The sequence below is a fragment of the Macrosteles quadrilineatus genome, unplaced genomic scaffold (genome assembly GCF_028750875.1).
Source record: "Macrosteles quadrilineatus isolate MER2022 unplaced genomic scaffold, UCM_ALF_1.0 Scaffold_2__2_contigs__length_208266976, whole genome shotgun sequence".
NCBI classification, from domain to species: domain Eukaryota; kingdom Metazoa; phylum Arthropoda; class Insecta; order Hemiptera; family Cicadellidae; genus Macrosteles; species Macrosteles quadrilineatus.
The window spans coordinates 31,106,225-31,124,396 of NW_026542595.1; the positions used below are offsets into that span (position 1 = coordinate 31,106,225).

At 33.8% G+C, this 18,172-nt stretch overlaps 1 protein-coding gene across 2 annotated transcripts in view; it reads right to left on the reverse strand.

Moving 5' to 3' along the window:
• LOC128987766 (protein shisa-5-like) overlaps window positions 1-17,277 on the reverse strand; it is a 29,298-nt gene extending 12,021 nt beyond the window's left edge. The window contains exons 1-3 of one of the 2 annotated variants that reach the window (XM_054408785.1): window positions 16,936-17,277; window positions 12,027-12,159; window positions 7,231-7,361 (exon numbers count right to left, since the gene is read on the reverse strand). In XM_054408785.1, the coding sequence (XP_054264760.1) occupies window positions 7,231-7,361; window positions 12,027-12,159; window positions 16,936-17,011 (340 nt within the window). In that variant the 5' untranslated portion in view covers window positions 17,012-17,277. Of the gene's footprint in view, window positions 1-7,230; window positions 7,362-12,026; window positions 12,160-12,411; window positions 12,515-16,935 lie in introns of those variants that run through there. The other variant, XM_054408786.1, reaches the window with a different exon arrangement.
• Between the last annotated feature and the right edge of the window lie 895 nt (window positions 17,278-18,172).

Sequence of the window (18,172 nt, forward strand, 5' to 3'; positions counted from 1 at the left end):
TGTCAAATGAAGAGTTTGAGTTTGTGTTTATGCAATATCTATAATATTAAAACGAAACAGTGTTTTTTTATTTCACGATTCTGAATCAACCACTCGACGGATTTTCATGATTTTTGTGTTGAAAGAAAGATAATTTTGAAAACTAGGGAATGTCGAAGCCATAATTTTAGTTTACGGTCCCAGTTTTTTAGAAATTACGTTTTAATTTTTAAAAAGTCTAGCAGCTGACGCTAAGATTCTAAACTAGCTTTTGGCATAAAATAATTTGCTTAACATAACAGCTGTAAACATTCAGCTTTTGTGTCACAAATTCAGCATTTGGATAAAAAGGTAAAGACATACTTAGGGTTGACTTATTTATACTATGTGTAATGCTAGTCATTGATACGTTCAATTCTTCTGTAAGAGGATGACATATTAATTCAATTATACATAGTAAAATACTAGGATCTTCAAATTATTTTTTAAAGCAATCTTTATAATCTTCGATTTATTTTAGAGCAATATAATTTGTTTTAATTAACAGCTGGTTAAATATAAACTATGGAACTATGAGGTTATTTTATTTACTCTTATTTTGTCATTGATTATAGGAAATAAGTAAGATTAGTAGAGATAATTAGACCACAGTTTAAAATAGTTTAGACCAAAATTAATTAAACCACAGTACAAATCGAGGCTCTGTACACGAGTCTTAATAAAGAAGGATAAATGCAAATTATTTTACTGCTCAACTTTTCAAGAAAAGAATAGAAAAAGAACAATGTTTACATGTTTTAATTCTTCATGGTAGCTTTTTGTTTACAATCAATGTTTGTCTTCTTTAACTTTGTTTGAATTAGGCCCGGGAATATTGATGTCATAAAAAGAAGATCAAGAATAATCAGGAATCACAATTTTTAATTACCACCACAACCTCAGCCGGGTTTTATACAAAGATAAACAGATGGATGACATAGATTGAACACAACGTCAACATTGACCTAGGATACTACAATGAGACAAACCATCCTTTTATGAAATCGTGTTCAGTTGTGGTTACGTTTGGGAGTGCCTATATCAGCGCCCCCAAACGTGAAAATATCACTTTTATTTCAACTATGAATATGTTGTAGTTTAAATTAACTAATATGGGAAATTACGATGTACATTTATTATTCAATGAGGGTGGGTAATTATCAAGGATAGAACTGATAACGGTATGGATAATAAACATTGACAATTACGTCATTAGCTTTACTAGCGTGTTTACTTTTTATATTCCTGCTACATGTGACCACTTCTTTTTTTCAAATGAATGTTATTTGAACCAAACAGCTGTTTAAAAAAAAAACTGTTATTGTTTTACCTTTTCTTTGTTTACACTTTTTTATTTAGCAATTAATGCAGTGAAATTTATATAAAGGACTAGCAACAGAGCCCGTTGTAGTTAATAAATACAACGGTCCCTAGAAAGTACAGTAGTACATAATATATGCCCTTGTAAGTACCTGAACATTTTTTAAAGAATGAAATTGTTTAGAAAATAAACTGATTTTCTAAAAGAGTAAAATAATGAAAAACAAATAAAATTTTACAAAAATATTTTATTTACAGTATTTCTTTGTAAACAACATTCTTTGTAAAGACTTCATCTGATTGTTTTAATAATCTTCCTTGTTCTTTGCCAGGGATAATTTTAATTTTTATGTCTTCAAACCTTTTAACCCTTGATATTGCAACATACAATTAATTGTCCATGGCTGAATACTGGTGCTGGAAGGTATATCCCAACTTTATCCAATGTCTGGCCTTGCGCTATGTTTATTGCAATAGCAAACGCTAATTTTAAAGGAAATTGCCGTCTTTTTAAAACAAATGGTAAATCTGTGTCCGTCTGTGCTAAGTCAATCCTTGGAATGAATACAATTTCACGTGCTGCTGATCCAGTTAAAACCTCTGCAATTATTTAATTGGGCTTGAGTTCTTTAACAATTAATCGTGTACCCACCAACCATGTAGTGAAGAGTAAAGTTATTCATTTTTAAACTAATGTAAAATATTGAGTTTATAATTAACATTTCAAAATAACGAATATTAAATACTATTTTAAACTGTGAATTATAAATTAAATTTGAATAATTTATAATTGACAGTTAAAATAATAATATAATAATTTAATATAATAAAATAATAATTTTTGGTTATGAAATCCATACATCACTTAACTTACCAATACTTATTAATGGTACAGATTAAAAACATCACTTTAGAAACACACTTTACGGACCTCAACCACCAATTCAAATAGTAAACAACTAAATGTAAACAAAGAAAAATCAAGGAAATAACAATAAAACAATCAGCTGTTAAACTATAGGTTAATACATGTGTTCCATATGATCAGATGATGCATACTGGCTAACCCATTATTACTACCATAACATTTTTAGATTATTCATACCGGCAAACGTATTACTACCATAAATAAATAAAACTCAAACTTTACTAATTACTTGGAAATATACACAGATTTTATTGACCTATTAATTAATAAAATCGGTCCAGTAGAACTGTAGATTTAGTTGTACAAAGTTAAAAAAAATATCCCTAACTCAGTATTTTCTCATTACTATAAATTCGGAGGTTGCTTAGCTTTTTTGCAAATAACTCTTAAACGGTGAGGAAATCGACCAAAGTGGAAGGTGATATTCTGAAAGAGAATAAAATTTGCTACAAAGTACTCTTAGGCGTTTTTTGAAAATATTCGAAAAAGGCAACCGAAAGTTAACTATAAATTGAAATTTTAAAATATTTACTATAAAAAAAATCAGTTTTTAATGTATTTTTGCTTTTTATTCTTTATTGACCACAAATATTTAATAAAATCAAACTTTCATAATTATTTGCAAATCTACACAAATTAGGCTTTCCAACGATACATTAGTTAACAAAATCGGTCCAGTAGAAGTCTAGATTTAGTTGTACAAAGTTTAACAAAAATATCCCTAATTCAGTATTTTTAACAACTAAAAATTTGGAGGTCACTTATCTAATTTGACAATAACTTTTAAATGGTGAGTAAATCGTAGAAAATGCACGTGATATTCTGAAAGAAGATAAAATTTCCTACAAATACCTTCTGTGTATTTCTTGAAATTATTTAATAAAGGCAGCCAAAAGCTGACTACAAATATAAACTTGAAAATAAAAACCTGAAAAAAACAGTTTTTAATGTATTTTTGTTATTTTTATTTTTCTACCACAAATATTTAAAAAAATCAAACTTTCATAATTATTTGCAAATCTACATGAGTAAGGCTTTCCAATGACTCATTAATTAACAAAATCGGTCCGGTAGAAGTCTAGATTTAGTTGTACAAAGTTTAACAAAAATATCCCAAACTCAATATTTTCTCATTATTATAAATTCGGAGGTTGCTTAGCTTTTTTGCAAATAACTTTTAAATGGTGAGGAAATCGACCAAAGTGGAAGGTGATATTCTGAAAGAGAATAAAATTTCCTACAAATTGATACCATACACTTCTTGGAAACACTAAAAAAAGGCAGCTAAAAGTCGCACCCAAATAAAAAGTGTGAAAAACACCGTTTTCAATGTATTTCTTATGGAAAACATGTTTTTTTGAAATTTTTCACCATACCTAAATCATAATAAAATCAAACTTTCATAATTATTTGCAAATCTACACGACCTAAGCTTTCCAACGACCCATTAATTAATAAAATCGGTCCAGTAGAACTCTAGATTTAGTTGTACACAGATTTTTAAAACTGAATTATATATAGAATAGATAGGTGTGACGATTAGTTTTGATGTTAGGACACCAAAGTTAAATTATGTGTAATGTGAATTTTATTGGATATTATCGTTTTATTTTAGGTCGTTTCTATTCAGACCTACTGGAAATTGTGTATAGTTGTTGTATTGTGGTGATAATAATTATGGAAGAGGCAGGTATGCTATGGAAGGTGGTATCGTTGACTAGGTCTATACACTTCTCAATTGACTATTACTCTCTCTATACTGTAGGCTACTTATAATCAGTGTGCGTCTGTGCGAATCGGCTGCAAATCTCACTTCAACGCTTTTCACATCGTACAAATTGCAGAATTGCTGTTTAAAATTATCGGATTTAAAATGCATATCGTATAGGCCTATGATGGAATAAAAACATATTTGGTCACACAAAATTTGTTTACAAAATGATTTTTCACATTAAAACTGCAAGAAACTTTGTCTTTATATGTGTAAACTAGCTTATCAGAATTGTACACGGTTTTAACTGACTTCTGAATTCCCGTACGTAGGACGGGCTAACACCTCGTTTTTAATGAAATGTATAATTAAATTTACAAGTTCAACAAGGCCAATATATAATAATTTTATTGGCTTTGTTGAACTTGTAAATAATAGGCTACATTTCATTATTAATTGCCAATATATCCAATATAAGTTATCAATATTTTTAAGTTTATTTATTGTTGGTGAACCTCCCTTTAGATCTTTCATGTTTCTAAAAGTGATTTTAAACTGATGTTCTAATTGCATAAATTCTGTGTATACTTGGTGTGTATAAAATGTATAGATGCACCAACTTGTAGATGATACCGTACCAGTGTTCAGGATTTTCATTTAAGTCAGTATATATGTAAGAACTGAAAACTTTAAGTGTTTCTACCTGGGCAAAGGCCAGTCATTGAATAGATGAATAATGGCAGCCTCAACATTACATTCTTGATTTAACAACCACAAAATGTAATGTGCCATCCACTACTCAAATGTAATAAGTACAAGCTTTGACTAATGAAATGTCATTCCCATATTAAAGAAGCAAAAAGTGTGGCATAGTATATCTGGTAACCTGTCAGTGACAAATTAGCTTAGTTTAATTGAGCAACAGACAAAAGTGTGCTGCTTTCAGTTACTGATTTTTGTCAAATACACCAACTTTTCAACCATTGTCCATGTTGGCTGTTTGTTTTAGTTGGTAAGAATTCAAGGAAAGTAAGTAGGCCTGAATCCAGTAAATTATGTTGAATACTAAACAACCGCTTTTCACTAGGAAGCCAAACCGATAGGACAACTTGTATGTCAAAGCATCTTTTATACCACATAAACTGCCAATACCATTCAATTAACTCTTAATTGCACAATAATGAGTGGTTGAGTGAATGTGAAAAATCAAAATTTAGATTACGCAAAACTAGCCTAATATGCCTGGGAACTAACTAACATTGACTTTAATACAGGTTTAAATGCAGTACCTAAAGAAACCTTTTAACTTTGTTTAACACACATAATATTTGAGGGCCTGTGTTGTGTACACGGTAGGTCTAGTAATAAAAGACTTATACATACGAATGGCCTACTGCAGAAACCAGACATATGTCCAAAACCTCACTTTTCAGGAGACACAAAAACAAGTCCCGGACATGTCTACTATCTGCAGTTAGAGCAAATTTCAATATAAATTTTTACTCCTATATAGGTAACGGGACATGTCTGGTTCTTACAGTAAAAGTTGAGGCTATTAATTTCTCAAGATTCAAAAAATATAAAATATGCAATTTGTGGTATTTTGTTACAAAATATAATTAACTCATTGGTTGTAATCGATGACTTATACAGTAGACCCCCTCTTAGCCGACCCTAATGGGACCGGACCTAGGTCGGATAATTCAAAAGGTCGGATGAAACGGACAATCCCTAAAATCATAACATAATGAAGTGCTATTCATTTGGAATTATATGATCATTATTTTGAAATCATACTTGCATTATTTATAAAATAAACTACTCTTATCTCCTTTTTCGTATTGATAGAAAAGTCACAAATAAACACAAAACACGGTTAAGTCAAATAGGCCTACTTTCAGTGGAAAATATTATAATACTAGGCAAGACTCAATAAAATTCCTATTTTAATAACTTTAGTACTGTAATTTATTGATTGATGCTTTCCAAATCCATCGTAATACAGTACAGAAACTTTTGTCGACATTAAAGATACAATCAACAATTTTGTTACAAGACATGACGTTTGTTATAGCCTCTCACTGGAGGCTCGAGGCACAAAAACTATCTTGACCTTGGAGTTGTTAACCCCCTTTCCCAGCCCTCCCTACATGTTGCGTTTTTTGTTTACTCCAGCTATAAGATAATCAGTTCTCAAAATCGTAACGCACTTTATGATGTTATAAATTCGCCGCACAGATAACAAACAGATCAGATGAGCTCGAGCTACAAACAATGATGACAAACTGACAATAGGCTATGCTATATTTTTTGTGATCAACACAAAATAACTTATTCTTAATCATATCCTGTGGAGATAAGCGTATGGTTCAGTTCTCATCGCCCAGCGTGGGAGCGGAAATGCCGAGATTCCTAGAAAGCGGCGGTTAAACCGAGCTGCTCTCAGAGCAAGGTCGGTTAAAACAAACCGTATTATTTTACGATCGAAGGCGGATAATTCGATTATCGGTTAATACGAGATCGGTTAAGAGGGGGTCTACTGTAGGTAGTCAGTAAAGTTAACAACAGTAACTCTATATTATGACCGTAATATGATGGGCTTCCTCATGCAAAACATCTTGATAACATAGCTGTAAAACGTACATTTAACTACATAATATATTTTTGTATTTATTTTTTGGCAATTCTGGTTAATCCACTTATGGATAATTTAGTTGTGAATTATCAGCTGTGTTGACACAGGGAAGTGAAGTTGTGAATTATCACTAACTGACTATAGTTTGATTTTTGTTTACATTTTGGATGTTTATGTTTACATACGGTACTAAATTTATGATTGTGGAGGTCTATTTGTTGTTTTAAGAAAAGAAAAGCGTGTTTTGTATTTTTTTTTTATTTTTTTATGTTTGAAGTATAAAATGTGAATAATATGGGCAGGCCATGTAGAAAAAAAAGGGAAGAAGGAAGTCTCCTGAAGAAGATCAGCAATGGACAACCAAGAGGCACTTGCCCGCAAGGAAGACCGAAGCTCAGGTGGAAAGACAGAATCCAGAAGGCTCTACACAGAATGGAGGCATCTCTTGACCTCAGACTGTAGGTAAGCAGTGGAGGCATCTTGTTGGCAAGGCCAAAAAACCTCTTAGATTTGAGTGGCCAAGGAGGTAAGGTAAAATGTGAATAAGTTGAAGAAATTATTACACAGTTTTACTGTCTTAGAGATAATTGGGCTGTCTACTATAGTTTTGTCACTTACCTGGAGTGGAGTACACAAAGCCTCTACTAGTTGTGCGACGACAGCAACAGCGGTAACAGCAGACACAGCAGCACACGATGGACATCATTACAATGAACCCTGACACCGCTTCCATGGCTTTTGCTTGAGACCTATTATATAAACAATTATAATAAAATAGTTGAACAAATAGGCTATTTCAATTTATTTTCAAAATTTACTTGAAAAAAAAACATTAAAATATATATAGTGGTTTATTTTCCTTTAATTTCATCCCAGTTCAAAAATATTTGTATCTACAACCATGGTTTCGACACTAGTTACCACGTAGGCCTGGTTAGCAACTCGAGAAATATCTTCTCAGAGTCGGTCGCTTGGACGTCGTCATACCTACACAAACAAAAACAAAAACACACTGGAACACAAAAAAATTAGAACAAATAATGGTTCTCGTGGACGGAACACAGGCCTGTGACGAACTGTACTTATTTAATTACACCAACGGGGAAGCCGGCTGGAGATCACTCCATAACAATGTTCGTGTGTGTGTGAGTATAATGACATCCAAGCGACCAACTATGACAATATATTTCTCGACTAGCTAACTACGTGACCATGATGCAACTGGCGTCGAAACCATGGTTGTAGATACACAACTATTTTTGAACTGGAACGAAATTAAAGGTAAATAAACCACTACATATTTGTCTTACCAGTCCAGGGGCAAGCCACAACCATCGATGTATGTATAATACTACCTGTATTGTGCGCTCAGGTTGAAGTACAGCTCTAAAAACGGGCCTAAAAGAGTGTGGGGAACCTTTAATTTGTTGAATGTAATTTTATTTTTATATAATATGTTTGCTGTTACTTGTTCTGTATTTAATTTAATTTATGTTGGTAACAGCTGACCATGTGTAAATAGTTAGGATTTTTTTTATTGTAAAGAGAATTGTTGAATAAGTTATGTTTGAGTAAAAATGTTGTGTGTGTGTACTTCAGTAAAATAAAAGATAATTATTGTAACAGTAAAACCTTAGGTGTTAGTAATTTACTTTCACTTAAGTCAACAGGTTATGGGCCCAGAAAAATTCATTAATTCAACCATAACTGTAAAAACAAGAAGTAATCTTCTAGTAAAACCCCAAGAGTTAAAGTGTAGTGAAGGTGAGTGAAATAAAAGTAAGACTAACAATGGCATCAGTAAAAGAAGATGATTTCGTAGAAAAACTCAAAGGAGTTGAAACTTTTCCATTGTGGAAATTTCAGATTAAAATAATATTTCAATCCAGTGATTTGATGAGTATTGTTGATGGTTCTGAGAAACTTGAAGATATGGGTGATGGAAAGAAGAAGGCTGATTGGATTAAAAGAGATGCCAAGGCTCAGAAGTGTATAGTTAGTTCTATTGAGAAGGGACCGATGTTACATATCATTAACTGTGAAAACTCAAGAGAAATGTTTTTGAAACTGTGTAATATTTATGAAAGAGACTCAGAGCAGCAGAAGTACTCGTTATTACAAGAATTCTTTAACCTCAGGTATGAGCCTAATTCTGATATAAGTTCTCACATAAGTAGAATTGAAAACATAGCACACAGACTAAAAACTTTAAAACAAGATATTGATGACAAAATGATAATATCAAAAATTCTTGTCAGTCTGCCAGATAGATTTAAGTATTTTGTAACTGCCTGGGAATCAATGCCCAATGAAGAAAAGACATTGGCAAATCTAACAGCGAGACTGTTAGCAGAAGAGTCAAGAAGTGAGTTAAAGGAGGTAAGCCTAGAGAAAAATCTTGCGTTCCAAGTTGTTTGTCACAACTGTAAAATTCCAGGCCATAAAGCAAAGTACTGCAAGAAGCCTACATACAATAGGGCTAACTCTGATAATGAAAGGCGATGTTTTAAATGCAATGCTGTTGGTCATTTAGCAAACACCTGTGGAAATGTAAAAAATGTTAACAAGTTTGAAAAAGAAATGTAAAGCCAAATTTATTTTGTAATATATGTAAAAAGTCAAATCATAATGAAAAAGATTGTTACTTTAGAAAAAGCCAGAACCTAAATGTCGCTAGTAAAACTGTGTCATTTTTGTCGTATGATGATGGACAAAATGTTCGGGGTAATAGTGGGACTGTAAACTTTGTATCTGAATGGGTTGTTGATTCAGGCACATCTTCACATATGACAAATTGTGAAGATTTGTTTAGTAGGCCTAATAAACAAAATATTTCTTCTGAAATATATGTTGCTAAGAAAAATCAAACGATTTTAGCTTCGACGAGTGGAACTGTAAAATCCAAAGAATGTATCCTGAATAATGTGCTATATGTTCCTGAACTCAGTAAAAACTTGTTGTCTGTTTCTGCAATAACTAATAATGGTGGTGAGGTTATTTTCTCTGAAAATACAACAGAGAATGACCAGAAAAAAGACAAAAATGAAAATGACAAGAAGGAAGACAAAACTGAAAATGACCAGAAAGAAGACAAAACTGAAAATGAAGATATTGAGATTGCAGATAATCTAAGTGTGATAAGTAATAATGAAGTAGAGTTTGAGTTGGCTTCAGACAAAAATGAAATCAATGAAGAACAGCCAAGTTCAAGTAATACTGATACTACACAAAGCATCAAACTAAGAAGAACCACTAAACTACCTGAAAGATATAAAGATTTTGTGATGTTAACATATGAAGAAGCAATCAAAGGACAAGATAAAAAAAATTGGCTACAAACAATTGAGGATGAGAAAAACTCCCTTATTGAGAATGAAACGTGGGAAGTGGTTGACAAAAAGCAAGCACTAAACAAGAAGATCCTAAGTAACAAGTGGGTATTAACAAGAAAGGATAACGGAAAATACAAAGCGAGACTAGTTGTAAGAGGTTTTGCCCAAGAAAAAGGTATAGACTATGAAGAAACCTACAGCCCAGTTGTAAGTAATTCAACTTTACGTTTGTTATTTTCATTAGCTGCCAAACAAAATCTCAAACTAATGCAATTTGATGTTAAAACTGCTTTTCTATATGGAAATTTAGATGAAGAAATTTATATGTGTGTACCTGAAGGGTTTGATCATAAAGATAAAGTTTTGAAATTAAGAAAGACTTTATATGGACTTAAACAAGCTCCATTTAAATGGAACCAGTTGTTTACAAACTGCTTACTAAAATATGGCTTAAAACAAACTCAGTCTGACCGTTGTGTTTTTACAAATGGCAGTATTCATCTTGCTATATTTGTTGATGATGGAATTCTTGCTGGTTCAGATGAAAGAGAGATGAAGAAACTTTTGAACGAGCTGTCTAGAGATTTTAAAATAAAAACAGACGAAAACCCATCAAACTTTCTTGGAATGGAAATTTTATATTCAAGGGAAGGGATATTGTTAACACAAAAGAACTATGCAAACAGTATTCTTGAAAAATATGGAATGATAGATTGTAAACCTGTAGACACTCCCATTTGTCCAGTGAAAACGAGCAAACCTGATGAAGAAGTAAGCTGCCTGACAAAAGATTATCCTTACAGAGAAGTTGTAGGAAGTTTGCTGTACTTATCAAATAAAACCAGACCTGATCTTACACTTGCTGTGGGATTAGAAAGTAGATGTGTTGAGAATCCAAGCAATGAAGATGTTGTAAATGTCAAACGAACCTTAAGATATATTAAAGGTACTCAAGACGCAGGAATATTATTTTCAGCATCAGGAGAAAATTGCCTAAATGTATATTGTGGCGCAGACTATGCAAATTGCAAGCATACAAGAAGAGGTACTACTGGATTTGTCATAATGTATGGAGAAGACCCGATAAGCTGGTGTACAAGAAGACAACCGATTGTAGCTTTGTCCAGCACTGAAACAGAATACATTGCAGCGGCGGAATGTGTCAAAGAAGTGTTATATTTAAAAACTTTCTTGCAAGAGTTGAGTGGAACTAATGTTGAAACAAACCTAAACATGGACAATCAAAGTGCTATTAAGCTTTGTAAAAATGGAATTTTTAACAAGCGAAGCAAACACATTGATGTTCGCTACCATTTTTTGACTGAAAATGTAAGGCAAGGTAAAATAAACATTTCTTTTGTTTCTACATCTGAGAATGTTGCGGATATGTTTACAAAACCCTTGAACAATGTTAAGTTTCATCAATTTAGCAAAGCTTTGATCAACTATCCAAAATCTTGAACAGAAGACGATAATCGAGATATTTATTTTTTGTTTCTTACATAAAATTAAAATTAAGGGAAGGTGTTGAATGTAATTTTATTTTTATATAATATGTTTGCTGTTACTTGTTCTGTATTTAATTTAATTTATGTTGGTAACAGCTGACCATGTGTAAATAGTTAGGATTTTTTTATTGTAAAGAGAATTGTTGAATAAGTTATGTTTGAGTAAAAATGTTGTGTGTGTGTACTTCAGTAAAATAAAAGATAATTATTGTAACAGTAAAACCTTAGGTGTTAGTAATTTACTTTCACTTAAGTCAACATAATTTACATTTACTCTTTTAGGTTGCAAAAAAAATAGGCTACTTGGGTTGTCTTGATAATACAGGTGGCTAGATGTGCTGGTCTCAGTCTTTTGCAAGGCAGCTCAGATAAATTTCAAATCGGTTGTCATTCACATGCCACTCGGATGGCCAGTGGTCTGACCAATGTAAAAACTATTGAAGTTCAGCTTTACTTGAAAACTATGCATAAATTGGGCAACCCCTTTGGTAAAGCAAAAAAAAAATATTCATCATTGGAAATAAGATTCATGGACTGAACTCTACAGTAAATCTTAACAGTTGGTTTTATTTACCTGTCGGGAGGATCCTGCCAAGAGGGTATCAGACGGGTACAGCATTCATTGTTACTGACTCCACAGCAATAGCTATTATCACCACAGACGTTTGCACTTTCAAATATACTTGTTGGTGAGCATACTTCTAAACCTATCAACATAAAATATAACAGGATTAAGCCTATAGAAAACCGAACAGCATTTATAATTCATTTTGAACAATGGAGATAATTAATTGCTTTTTGCTTCACATAGTTAGTTTCATGACAGGTTGATCCTTCCTAATCTGGAAAATGAACTTGCTTTGGATTAGGGTGAATGACCACTTTCCAGTAAATGACTGTTTCATATGATAAAACATCAAGCTTTTTGTTTCGCCTATAGTCAATAGTTAATTACAAACTTGGTCTTAAAAATGACAACTTTGGAGCCTGGTTTGAATCTACCCTGCCATTTGGCATTTGGTGGTAATAGATCAATTAATAGTTAAAGAACAAGTAGGCCTAATGAGTAAAACAATGATCCAACTGGCAGTATGTTATGACTACGACATACATAAGCACAGCTGGTGGTATCATAGTCATTTGATAACTGTTATCTCTGTGTCATACAAGCAGGCGATATAAAATTCCAATAACATATGAGTCACTTATTACAACATAGGCATAGGCTCTGTGAACCATTCCATAATGAGTAGGCCTATATTAAAACCCATAATAAGTTGCACTTTGATTCAAGATTTGTACCAGAAGCAGTGTTTAAAGCTATGTTGTACAATTGGTTGATTGAAAATCCTTTTTACAACATTGCATAGTATACTAAGTTACTTACTTTACCGGTTGTTAGCAACGGGATCATGACACAGAAGAGTATTGCTGTTTGTGTTTTCCTACATTTTGAATTTTCCTACAGAGAACAATATTACAGTAGGTAAAAGACCTGGGAACGATTAACCATGGCATACTTTTAACTAGGCATTACTTTTTATAAAAAAGCTTGATGTGTACAAATTTTCAAAGCAATCAATCAGGTACATAGATTAAGTCCTAAGACAAACCCGGTTCCAAAGAACTGTAATTTTTAAAATTATTTAGTATCAAAGTCTCCTTGGAAGAACATTAAAATGGGTGTCCCACAAGGGTCTATCTTAGGACCATTGCTCTTTTAGCGAATTTCCCATATAGGGAATAAGCTAATTACCGTTAGTACTCATGGTAAGACCTGGACCCGGGACCGATTTACTTTTTTGTTTTGAGGTTCCTAGAGGCCGAAAACACCATCTGTTCAAATATATATATAGGCCTACCTATATATATATTTTTTTTTTATATTTAGGCCTATGGCCTATATACAGACTGTCGCAAAAGTCCTGGACCGGTTTAATATGTTCTAAACGACAACAGATAAATCAATAAGATTTTGCACATCAACACCCCACCTAAAAATCTACTTTTTTAAGGAACTACTAGCAGAATATAATGCTGTAAATTTGAACTCAAACGGATAACTGAGTAAAAAATGGCAGCCTTCCAAAGATTTCTTGAATCTGTCATTTTGAATCTTTAAATGACTGCCATTCTTTACTCAGGCGTTCTTTTGAGCTTGAATTTACAGCATTGTAATCTACTAGTGAAGACCTTTAATTTGATGTGCATATCGACCTATGCTTACGTTAACAATTTTCTTCCGATTCCTAGGGCTGTGCCCCCTTGAGGAGTTAGCGTATAATAGCAATGCAAATTAAATGAATCTTTGAACCACTGTCATTCTTGACTCGGTTGTCCGTTTGAGTTCAAATTTGCGGCATTATATTCTGCTAGAAAAGACCTATAATTTGATGTACATATCAACCTATGCTTCTATTTAAGATTTCCTTCTGACTCCTTGTGGTCCCCATGATGTGACAGAAAATTGATATTTCCTTAAAAAAAGTAGATTTTTAGGTGTGGTGTTGATGTACAAAATCTTATTGATTTATCTGTTCTCGTTTAGAAAATATTAAACCGCTCCGTGACTTTAGCGACAGTCTGCATATTTACATAGGCTATAGGTACTTATTGTGTGTGCCTGTTAGCGTGATAACTCGAGAAAAAATGATCCAATTTTGATGAAATTCGTTATAAACCGTGTAAACCTACATTTATTCAAACGAGTTCAGGAACCACCATGATCGGACCATGGGAACGGGGGTTTATGGGGTGAAAATGGGTTTTATAATTTTTGAGAAATTTGCAACTTCTCTCTAAACCATTTTGTAGAGCTTAAAAAAATTTAGGCTAATAATTCAGTAGGCCTACTAAGATTGAAGCACTGTTGTATGCCTTTTTAGCGGTTAGGGAGAAAATAAAAAAAGTGCAATTTAAAATCCCCATGTTATTCTTATGGAGAAAATGAAAACTGTTGTCGTTTAGGCCTACTTACTTGTTTATGGATATATGTTGATAACATCTGGCAAATTTATTTATTTCATCCTATAGCCTACTATTGAAGTAGTAAGAATATGGTAAAAAAAAAACACTTTTAAACTTCCCTGTAGCAGCAAACCTAAGACCTCCTTAACTAATGATGTTATTTAAATTGGGAATAAAATAAGTTAGGCCTATGTTTTATTTAGGTAAAACTTATGGAAATATTTTTGTGATATGTAACTTAGGCCTATTTAGACAAAATGTAATTCGTTTGGTCTGCAGGTTTGCTCCTGTGAGGGTATTTGATATTATGTCTGAATACTCCTACAAAGACTTTAAGAGGTAGTGCCTTCACTTCATCTACGAGGGTTGTTTTTTTTCAACCTCCGATCACTCCGTGCAGACGCTACGCGGGAGGCAGAAGGCGGGCATGCGCCGTAGGCGATTGCGCAACTCTTCCACTACACCTGTCGCCATTGTTGACATTCGCGCGTCAGTTGGCATTGTGCTACAGCCACATAAACATGGCTGCCACCATTGATGCTCCCGCCAAGTGCGAATTGCGAAGTGTTATTCGTTTTCTACAGGCTGAAGGCCATAGTGCTGCAGAAATCCATCGGAAAATGAGTCGTGTGTATGGGGAAAACTTTATGAGTGATGGTGTTGTGCGTGAATGGTGTCAAAAGTTTAAAGACGGCCGTAATGATGTGCACGATGAAGGGGGACAAGGACGCAAATCTGTCATCTCAGATGACCTGGTTCAACGTGTTGACAGAATGGTAAAAGGAAACCGCAGATTCGCCATTACTGCTTTGTCTTTGGAATTTCCCGATGTTTCAAGGTCTGTTTTGTACTCTATTGTTACTAAACAGTTAGGCTACAGAAAACTTTGTGCACGTTATGTCCCAAAAATGTTGACGGATGTCCACAAAACTCGACGAATGGCGTCAGCTTTGGAGTTCCTTGAGCGTTACCATGATGACGGAGACGACTTTTTGAAATCGACTGGGGATGAAACTTGGATCCAGTACGACACACCGGAAACAAAACAACAATCACAACAATGGATGCATTCAAATTCACCAAACAAACCAAAGAAATTCAAACAAACCTTTAACAACAGAAAGGCCATGGCTACTGTGTTTTGGGACCAAAAAGGTGTGTTGCTTGTGGAATTCATGGAACCTGGAACCACAATCACTGCAGCTGTTTATTGTGAAACTTTACGACGTTTGAGTAGAGCCATTCAGAACAAACGAAGAGGAATGCTGACTTCTGGAGTTGTTTTGATCCATGACAATGCCCGTCCACACACTGCTGGAGCAACTCAACAGCTTCTCGACCAATTTGGATGGGACATTTTCGATCATCCGCCATACAGTCCTGACCTTGCACCCAGCGACTTTCACCTTTTTCCTTTCTTTAAGACGTGGCTTGGTGGGAAGCGTTTTCAAAACAATGCGGAGCTCCAAACCAACGTCAAGGACTACCTAAATGGGGTGGTGGCAACCTTCTATGAGGAGGGCATACAAAAGCTTGTCCACAGATACGACAAATGTCTGAATCTCCATGGCGATTATGTCGAAAAGTAGCCGTAAGTGTACCTTTCTTTTGGTAATAAATGTATTATTTTATATGGACTTGTCTTTTATTTATAGCCTATCGGAGGTTGAAAAAAAAACAACCCTCGTATAATTTTATCAATTTTTTTGTCCCGCAAAACACTTGACTGTCTGCGTAGTGCATACATACACTAAAAAGTCTGTCACACTGACAGACTTTTTAGACGCCAGTGTGCGCATTTAAACTTGTCTCTATGCCTTTATCAATATGACACGACAGTTGAGTCGGCGAGCAGTCGGCGGGAAAGTCGGTAAGCCCCAAAATGCCCCTACTGTCTGCAGACAGTCTGCCGATTGTCTGGCTGCAGTCAACCTGTTACGAGTTCAGATTTACCCTACCACTATGGGGCCGACTTTTGACTCCTGACTATGACAAAATAGTCGGCGGACAAAAAGTCTCTCGTGTGCGGTAGGCCTAAGGGAATTGCATGGTTTCACTCCAAAGAGACATCCACAGTGCTTGTAAGCTATGTCTTATTGAGTAGGCCTACCATACATTGTAGACAAACTTGAAGATGGTGAGACTGTTGTGAAAGTTTGTCTCGATTTACTTAACAAGGCTTTCAACCGCCTCAGCCATGACCTAAGATTAAAGAAACCTAACTTAATGCTATTAGGATTGTAAAGCTTTATAGTGATCTGGGAGTTACCTAAAAGAATAGATTCCAGGTACAACATTAGAATGGAGCGATTGAATCACGTGAATGATAAATTATTTTATTAGCCATACGGTAGGCTATACAGTAAATAAAATAGGCATTGTCATTCTTAAAAAACAGAAAAACTAAAGTCCTTAATCTTGACTAACATGCACCAATGTAAGAGATATCAGGTAGGCTAACACACAACGTTCATCAAGATACCAACCAAAGCCAAATATAGGCTTAGGCTACTTACCACTAACGCCCGGTGAACTTGCTATCACCACAAACGTTGCACAAAGCACGAAGTTCGCAAATGTTATCACAACCATTGTGTTACTGTAATGAGTGCAGCCAGCGGTGGGCGAATGTCAAATACAAAATAACATGATCAAAATCAAACAAGTGTCGTGAACGAGATAAGTATGAAACAATGAATCAAAAGCGCATACCAAACCCTAATTTCACACACTGACGAATATTTCAATTTATTCAAGTAATTCCGGTTTGCTTGCACAGGTTGTAGCACTTATTAGTAACTTATCAACTTATCAGTTGAGTTGCAGCGTTGCAGCTTGCAGGCGGTTGATTTCGAGTTGAGCTTGAGCGAGCGACTGAGCGTCAGCGTCAGTGTTGCCACCACGTTGTTGCGATTTTACCCTAAAGTTGGGCTAAAATTACCCTAAATCTACTTTGAGTTACCCTAAAAATTACCCTAAATGTTAATATTTGCGTTTAATGCTATAAAACATTGTTACAATCATATAAATCTTACATAAGGTGGTTAATTATACTAAATTAAGTTCCAATATCAATCAATTTACGTAAAATTATATTCGATTCTAAAAAACCACCCGAAAGAAGAACAAAATATGTTGATATTGATCAGCTTTAACAACTATCGGATAACGAAAAATATCGAATCAAGAACTATCGTATTTTTTACTGTTTCACTGTTTCGACCCATTACTACTATTTTTGGACAATCATATCTTTAAAATACAGTACGGTACCACCAAAGCTTTTTTGATCTATACATAGTAGTAATTTCTTGACACAATTTGTAAAATAATCCAGTTTAATTCAATTCAATCACATAATTAAATATTAAACCCAGTAATGAATAATATTTCATATTTTGTCAGGCCTATAACGTGTTATAGAATCGAATACATTCTAAAACAGATTCCCAATTATTGAAAATAAGATCTAAGATCGATTAGGATAGCTTATTATGAAAAATTCATCATAGCAATCGATTTAAACCGGTTAAAGAATCTAATATTATGGTTTGGCCATAGTATGTAATGAACGTTTTTGCCAAATTTTGAAGTTTTTTTTTTCATTTTTTTAGTAACATTTCCATTGTTATGCTAACTTTTAGTTTTACCCTAAAATTACCCTAAATCTACCATTACCCTGAACTTTACCCTAAGACCAGTAAATTACCCTAAAAAAAGGTTAATTACCCTAAAAGTGGCAACACTGATCAC